Here is a 9,191-nt window from a genome sequence, read left to right as displayed (position 1 = left end):
CTAAGCGAAGGAGTAGACTTTGCTGCATGGATACAACACGTTTAAAATTAATAACTGCCCAATCAGTATGTGAAACACGTAGCAGCCGTTGGAAAGCAATACATGAAAGCTGCCCCCAGGTGCAGAGGAGAATATGAGCACTGGCACCTCTGTGGGTTCAAATAGAGTGCTATGCCTCTAATTGCTGGAGTGTCCACTTCCAGTCACTCTATTTCTCTGCAGCATACTAATGGGCTAGCAGCTACAGATTGGCTAAAAAGTCCCTGTTATAGGCCACCCCTACATTCCCTACACCCACCCACCCTCACAATTGTCTTTATGTACATTAAAGTTTAGAAATGCACTGATAAATTATCATCATCTTGGGTTTATTAATGAATACCAGTGTCTAATAATGTCTGTACCATATTTTACCATACCTCAACAGCGGCATTGCCTGAGCATGTAAAGATCTGAGGTTTTACGGTACTTCCCCCAGACTTTTTGAATTACCTTTAAATTGTACAAAAATTTCACTCTGAGCAAGTTTAAGAGTGTACTGATAAACATTTTCAGAGGTCTGCTACCTGCTCAACAGGACTGTAAATTACTATATAAACATTTTTCAGGTGCAACATAATGCTTGGGTTAAGCCCAGGCCAGGTGACGCCCCTGGTACTCAGTAGCACTACAATGATTGCTTTGTAAAGGGAACAGCAGAGGAACTTCACAGCCTGACATTAAACAGACCATAACCACCTATTGTTTTTTTTGTTTGAGGGAAGCTGACCTATTTTCAGAGATTTATTCAGAGACTGAGGCACACAGACAAGTAGAATACAGCTGGAGAGTCTCAGGCAAACCATAGAAACAACCCATAAAACAATACATAAAACTTTTTTTTATTTGAAAATTGCTATTTTAAATCCATTAGTGTGGTTGTGTGTTGATGTGATTGGAAAGAGGAGAGGATAACAATTACACTTCTGCAACTAAAATGTACATTTTGAAACTTGAAAGAGGAACTTTAACTTCTGTTAAAGAGACCATTTACATTCGCTAGAAGTCATACTTACATTTTCATGCATCGAAAGGACTGCTCTGGTAAGATTTCACTTTTCCTGTTAAAACATTATTAATGTCTGCTCTATTTGTCTGGGAAGTAAATATTATTTAACTATGGTAGTTTGGAAGACTCTGTATTTATGACTTATGTATTCCTTAATTTTTTCCAAGTTGAAATATGTATCATGTGAGATCAAGACATATCTACAAAACAATGGAAAGTTCCAGCTGGTATATCTAATGTTGAACTTTTTTCCTTATTCATAGGTTGTATTCAATAAAACACCAGGAAAGGATGTTGATTGTAGTTCTGATGTCTTATGTTTACTCATCATATGGTCTTATTTGGTCTTGGAGGACCCTACCATGTGATATTACATTATCCAACACCTCCATTTCCCTAGACTGCTCATGCAGAAAACTATGCACAGTTCCTAAAATCTCCATTTGGAATGCCACTCAACTTAACTTAGCTAAAAATCAAATTAAAAAAGTTTCAAGCGACTCTTTTTCAAAGCTACAAAATCTAACTCTGTTAAATCTCAAAGGGAATCGGCTGCAGAATGAGCCTCATACAGACAAACTCCTTTTTTCTGATTTAGCTAGACTCAAAATATTGTTACTTGATGATAATCACCTCTCCGCCGTTCCAAGAGATGTTCCAGCTGGACTGCAGGCTCTAAGTCTAAGTGGCAATCACATCGAGACCATTGGACCTTCAGACTTTGCAAGAATAAAAAACATAAAAGACATTAGATTAAGCAAGAACTGCTATCAAAAAATTGGTAGTATACAGTGCTTAATTATTCAGAACAAAACATTTTCTGACTTACATCAGCTGACTTACCTTTTTTTAGCACAAAACAGGCTGCAAATGTTACCACCAGATTTGCCTGGATCTCTCCAAAAGCTCCATTTACGACAGAACACAATTGAGAATATTAAAGCATCTGACCTTGAAAATTTAACAAAACTCATAGTTCTGGATTTATCTGGAAATTGTCCTCTTTGTTACAATGCTCCTTTCCCATGCAGCCCCTGTAAAACAAAAAATAATGCCTTGCAGATCGATCCAGAAGCTTTTAGTCAACTTTCCCAACTTCAGGAGTTACGATTATCAGGAAATTCGTTACAAACACTCAATCCATCATGGTTTAAGAATCTTACAGCATTAAAGTACTTGTATCTTTCTTTCAACTTTCTCATTAGTGAAATTGAAACTGGACAGTTCTTTTCTAGTTTGCCCTACGTGGAGGTCATTGACCTGTCATACAATAACCCACCACAAAAATTATCCAGAAGACTGAAACTCTCGAAAGGTTTTTCAGAACTGAAGTCATTGAAAAGCCTACATCTTGAGGGCTATGTGTTCTCAGTTCTTTGTGAAAGTGACCTGAAACCTCTCTTTAGTTTAAAAAACCTCTCAGTCCTAAATCTGGGGGTCAATTTTCTCCAGCAGATCAATCTGTCCCTTTTTGAAAACTTTTACAATTTATCTGTCATTTCTTTGATGGAGAACACACTTACATTGACTGGGATGAAAACAAACCAGTTTGAGAGGTTATGCACAAGTTATGTGGATTCTGAGGATAAGGAAGAACATAGTGTCCAAAGTCCTTATATCCATAGAGATGAAGAGTTTCGTCGCTACCCTCCCTTTTTAAAACCTGAGTGCCTGGCAACAGGACCTGTGCTAGACCTCAGCAGAAACAACATGTACTACATCAATCCAGAGTATCTACAAGCTGTGGAGAGTATTACATGTCTTAATCTTTCTTACAATGACATTAGCTCATTTTTCAATGGCACTGAGTTTATTCAGTTTCCAAAGCTAAAATACTTGGACTTGTCACATAACCGAATCTACCTTCGTTTAGAATCTGCCTTTAATGAATTGAAAGAATTGGAAGTTTTGGACCTAAGTCACAATAAACATTACTTTGAAGTAGCAGGAGTGAGACACACGTTAGCATTTCTTGAACACCTTGAGAACCTAAAAGTTCTTAATCTCAGTTGGAATGAGATAAATACACTGAGTGACAAGACACTGAACAGCAGTTCACTTAAGGAGCTACAGTTTCAAGGGAATCGACTAGACATCATGTGGAAAAAGGATAGTTTCAAAAATCTTTTTAAACATCTAGGAAACTTAACACATCTTGATATATCATACAACAAACTCAGACAAATCCCAGGGGACATTTTGAGCTATTTCCCACCAACCCTGAAATATCTGAATTTGAACAGGAACCAACTTAGCAATTTCTGTTGGGAACAGCTCAGCTATTTGCCTCAGTTGGAAATATTGGATTTAAGCAAGAACAAGTTGGATGTTGTGACTGAAGCTCATATAGGTTCTCTGAGAATCTTAGACTTGCGCCATAACATGATCTCTAAACTAGCAATAAACTTTCTTGAACATGCCAAAAGCCTCAAGACTTTGGATCTTAGTTTCAACAGACTGGAAATAATCAATGAGACTTCATTCCAATTGCATGATGGAAATAATCTACATACACTGTACCTCAAGAGTAACCCTTTACGTTGTACATGTGACCTTCTTGACTTTGTTCTATGGCTAGAGACCAGTGAGATAGAGATCCCTAACCTTGCAACAGGGGTCTTATGTGACTTGCCAGCTTCCAAGAAAGGCCAGCCAATGATACAACTTGACCTTAAAAATGCCTGCATCAATGACAGCACTGCACGAATACTCTGCATTATCTCCTCTGCCTTTATTCTTATCATGCTGTTTACTGCGATCACAATACACCTTTTCTACTGGGATGTGTCCTACATCCTTACGTTTTGGAAAGCCAAAATAAAGGGTCACAAATCAACAGAGTGCATTTATGATGCTTTTGTTATGTATGACACCAAAGACCCTCTGGCTTCTGACTGGGTGCTGAACCACCTGCGAGCAGAGCTGGAGGACAGGGGGGAGACTGTACGTCCCCTGTGTCTGGAAGAGAGGGACTGGATGCCTGGTTCTTCCATCATGGAGAATCTCAATCAGAGCATTCGATGGAGCAGAAAGACCATTTTTGTGCTAACGGAAGGCTTCGTCTGCAGTGGGATTTTTAAAGTGGCAGCTTATCTCACTCAACAGAGGCTGCTAGAGGAAGGTGTGGATATAATGGTGCTAATCCTGTTGGAACCAGTGCTCCAGCATTCAAGAATCTTGCACTTAAGACGGTGCCTGTGTGGGAATAGTGTGCTGGAATGGCCCAGGAATCCTTCATCAGAGAAGTGGTTCTGGCAGAGTCTGAGGAATGCCATCAGGAATGAAAATCAGGGAATGCAAAGCAAGCTGTTTAAGAACTATTATAGTACTTAATAAACTCACTGGTACAAAACAACAATGCTACAATTCAGAGGACATATATATGAGAAAAAAAACAACTGTGTATTTCTGTGTTTTTACTTTTTGGATAGAAATGCCTTATTAAATTTTACAATGTTCTTATGCTTTTACATTCACTGTGGCTAGATTACCACTACCACACAAAATTATTTTCATACCCAAAGGGTTGCTTCCTTCTGAAACGAAGATAGTCAGGAGGTAGGAGACTTCCTCTAAAATTTTGTTGAGCAGCAACATCCCAGCACTGATGTGAGGACTATTATAATGTTGTTGGAAAAACCTGGATTTTTCACATGAGTTTACTCTTGGTGCAGCTTACTAGAGCTCCCTCTGTCCTGCTCCTTCTTCATCTTTTATTTATAGTGTAGAAAAGCCATGAAAAATTCATGAGCTTGGCAATGAAATGAATACAGAATGAAAACACTAGGAACATATACAGTGATGACAGCCAGAATATCTCTATCCAGGGTGAAGCGCACATATCATTTAAGGGCAGCAGGACACATTACAAAAACAACCTTCTGCTCAATAAATGTTACAGATGAAGTTACAACTTCATCTTGGTACTTCATTGAATGGTTCTGACTGTTTCTTTACAGTACGCAGCATGTTTTTTGTGTTTTTTTTTAAATAAGGGATGACGACATGCAGTGCTTTGCTGATACAAATCTAAAGAGGATGTATATGTAATATAAGTGTACCTGTTTAAATGTATGTCTTTATTATAGTGTGCCTTTTCCAGTTATCATATATTCATTAAATGCATCATCTATACAGTTATGGCTGTCTGTCTGTGAGTGAGATTATTATACTGTTAAACAGAAACCTAAAAAGTAATAAGCATTACTATGTACACTGCTACATACTTATGTCCTATATAGTATAAGTATAATACTAGATAGGACTGTGTTGTGTTATAACTCTAGCCTAATTATAAATACTATTAACTTATCAGTTTTACTACTCAGTTAGTGAAGCCCAAACAAAAGCACTCAGCCCAGGAGATGCGTCTGGTGTGTGTTGTCTGTAAGTGCAGCCATGCAGTTCTGAGGATGTGAGAGCACACACTTCCCCTGAGCATGGGGCCAGCTGCCAGCACACAGCTGCCAGCCCCCTGAGACCCTGCATCAGCCCCAGTGCCACTCATGGGGGGCCAACTAGCGGACAGCTTCAATGTGACGAGCCAAAGGCCTTTCATGACAGCGCATCCCTCTGTGAATTCCCTGCACAGACACACACTGAAAGCTTGATGGTTGCTCTATGACAAGCAGCCACTACAACAGACAATTTTTCAATTGACTCAGTGTATTTCTATGTGTGTCTCTATGTGTGTGTGTGTGTGTGTGTGTGTGTGTGTATGTGTGTTTTTATTTTTGTACATTTTGTCCTGACTTTATGAAAAAAGCAGAGAGAATCTGGACCAACATAATGGTTCTGACTTTGTAAAGTGTTAAAGCAAAATATTTATTTTATTTTACTTTTTCAGTTAGGAAAAGTAAGATGACACATCCTATACAGTAAACAAATTTAAATATAGCATTTCTCTGCAAATGTTGAACACAATTTTTTGTTTATATGCTGAATTTCCCAACACACTAGGAAAAAGTAAATATAACATATTAAATCTGCCATGACTTTTGTAAGTGTATCATTCATTATTTTTCCCCAATATATTAAATTCAGTGAATGACAGGAAGTGTGGATTTAAATGTGCAAGTGCAGTCTGTGTAGCAGATGTGTACTTATTTTCATTTACAAAATCAGAAAACAAAGTTAATTTATCAAGGGTGCCCAAATGTTTGCATATGACTGTCTTTAGCTAAAAAAAAGTATCCCTGAAGAACCTAGATAAAAAAAAATAGTTAATAGTCAAAGGAAAATGGGTGAAAAAAAAAACATTTTCCAAAGAGTTGGAGTTTCCAAAACTAAAGTATAAAATAGATTAAAAGATATAGAGGGAATGGGGCTTTACTCTTTCTTCAGATCTTATAAAATTCACAGATGTATCTGTCCATCTTTCCACTGTGAGAAGACAGTTCAACGCTATGGGCTGGAAAGATGTGTAGCTGTCAAGAAGCCATTGTTGAGAAAAGGAAATCAAATAAAATCAAATAAAAGGGCTTTTAGTGTTCTCAGAGTAATGGACTGTGTTTGTGATTACTTGGTTTGTGAGGACCAGAAAATTCAAAAATCATCATTCATTAGGTGCTTTCTATTGGGAAGTGGCTTTTTCAAACCCTAACCCCTAAAATTTTAATTTGTGAAATTAATATATAAAAAATATATATATTACATTTCTTTTAAACAACAGTCTTTAAACAATATTCTTTAGTGTATTTTAAAGTGAAACTGAAACATTTGAATTTATCATGAGCTTCATTTTTAAATAAAAAGACTTTACTCAAAAAATAGTGTCACACGTTTTCATGTTTTACTGACACACAAAGAGTTTCAGCCCATAGGCAGAGCTTTATTTTAGCATTTTAGAGCAGGAAGTGAGACTGCACCCCCTCAATGCCACATGGTAAGCAGTTAGATCCCATTGTTTTGTAGTTAATGTGTCTCAAACTCTGAAAATCAGTATGGAACCTTGAGAATTGTCACTACTGAAACATATTTTTGGCAATTATGTAACCTCTCTGCCCTGCGATGGACTGGCAACCTGTCCAGAGTGTATCCTGCATTCCGCTCAATGACCGCTGGGATAGGCTTCCACGACCCTGGGGGAGAAGCAGCTTAGAAAATGGATGGATATGTAACCTTTTTTTGTTTTAATTAGCTCAAAATTAGCTTAAATTGTTACTAACAAAGCAGCCATCCATCCATCCATTTTCTAAGCCGGGGTGCTGGAGCCTATACCAGTGGTCATTGGGCATAAGGCAGGATACACCCTGGACAAGGCCGCCAGTCCATCGCAGACTAACAAAGCAGTCTATGACAAAATAGCTAACATTTTAGCATGTTATGATTGTTTTGGTAGTAAAAATGCAATTTTTAATCAATTATTTTGATAAAAATATATGTAACTAAAGCATATGGTCATTCAAAGCAAAATAATCAATTTAGCTAAATAATGTAAAATGTGTTTTTAAATTGTGCTTTGAAGCAGTTTGGTAGAGTGATCCAAATATAATACATGGGGCATATTTATCTCTCCACCAAGTGCTGTGTTTGTATAAAAAAACAGATGTGTGAGTGTGAGTTTGCCTGTTTTTTAATAATTTACCTCCATACAGTGAGGTGTCAGTTGTTATGACTGTGGGACTGTCCTATATGGAATACTTATAATACTGTTGTTTTCAGCAGTACTGTGAGGAGTTTTGGGCTCTATTGGCAGTGGACTGAGTGAGAACCCCACTTTGTGTGTGTCTGTGTATGCATGTGTGTCGATGTGTGAACCCCACTGTGGGGTGTGCGAGAGTGTGTGTGGTTATTAGCTGATGTTTTATGCTGCATTATTAAAGAGAACATGCCAGTGGCTAATTAAGTACAGCTCCCCCTCCCTGTGATGTCTGCTCTATCTCTTCTCTGGTAAAGTGATTGCTCGCACAGAGCTTCGTGCTGTTTCTCTGTTTCTCTGACACTGACCTTGCCATAATACTCCAGATGTCACACTGAGACGTGACTAGAGAGGCTAAACAGATGATTGCTTTTTCCGTTGATTGATTAATGCACTCAAGTTATATATTGGTGCTGTTTAACAGAATTCAAATTTACTACAGCTTTATTACTAATTTTGTCTACAGAGGCAGTGATGCCTTTATTAGACCTTTTCTTTGCTTTTTTTCCTTTTCATTTCTTGCTGAAGCAGTACAGCATGAGAATCCACATAAACATGTCAGTTTCTTAATCTTTTCTTACAACTACACAACTTGTGTAAGGGGTGGATAGAGTAGCCTAAACCCATACTCAAGTAAAAGTATTACCCCTTGTTCGAAATAATAACTCAAGTACAAATACCTTCCTAAAAAATAGCTTTTTTAGTAGTAACTAGCTTATAGACATTCAGCAGAACTTCTTAATGCTTGTAGCATCTGTTGATGTAGGAGCTGATCTTCTGGTGGTGTAGCAAGTGACCATAACATAAAGAAAATAAATAGAAAAAAGTAACTAGTAACTAAATGTTGATAGTTAAAATGTAACTCTGAAAAAGTAAATATATTATGATTTGAAAATACTCAGGAAAGTCTCTCAAAACAATGTTAATAACTGTAGCAATTAAAAATAACTAAGAAGAAACACTATAAATCTCTCCATTCTTTCAAATTCTTTTTGTATTATAGTATTATTGGACTACTATAGTATTTGTTTAGTGAAAGCAAAAATTCAGTTCAACTAAATATGAACTTGCAGTACAAGCAAGAACGGTTTATAGTCTCAAGAGGCCCCTGGGCAAGTTAAAAAGGGCTTGTTTTCAGTTAATTGTTTCAGTGATGTCACAAAAACTTGTGCTTTTGCATATATCCACCTATTCAATCTACAAAAGTTTAGCCCCCTTGTGTGTTTCAGCCTGGGGTTCTTTTTGAATGAGACATAATATGAGGCAGACAAGAACAAAGGTCATTTGCATATTTCAGTCTTAAAGGCACAGTTACAGAAATAGCCATAGAGAGATTGAGAAATAGTAATGCAAAAATTTATTTTGACAGATTTGGTTGATAAAATCACACAAATGTCAAAGAAAAATGAAAAATGTTGGGTATGGGCCTTTTAATAAACCAGTGACATTTGTTTTTATGCGCTCCGCGCAGTGCTGAAAAAATACACAATGAAACATACACTA

At 37.2% G+C, this 9,191-nt stretch overlaps 1 protein-coding gene across 1 annotated transcript; it reads left to right on the top strand.

The window, feature by feature from the left end:
- The first annotated feature begins 809 nt into the window (after positions 1 to 809).
- tlr8b (toll-like receptor 8b) lies at positions 810 to 5,188 on the top strand. The gene is made up of 2 exons (XM_017693766.2): positions 810 to 1,083; positions 1,312 to 5,188. The coding sequence occupies exon 2, from the start codon at positions 1,340 to 1,342 to the stop codon at positions 4,379 to 4,381; it is 3,042 nt and encodes a 1,013-aa protein (XP_017549255.1). The 5' UTR covers positions 810 to 1,083; positions 1,312 to 1,339; the 3' UTR covers positions 4,382 to 5,188.
- Positions 5,189 to 9,191: the final 4,003 nt, after the last annotated feature.

This window comes from Pygocentrus nattereri, chromosome 18 (assembly GCF_015220715.1).
Source record: "Pygocentrus nattereri isolate fPygNat1 chromosome 18, fPygNat1.pri, whole genome shotgun sequence".
Classification (NCBI taxonomy): Eukaryota; Metazoa; Chordata; class Actinopteri; order Characiformes; family Serrasalmidae; genus Pygocentrus; species Pygocentrus nattereri.
This window is presented reverse-complemented; position numbering and strand designations above follow the sequence as displayed.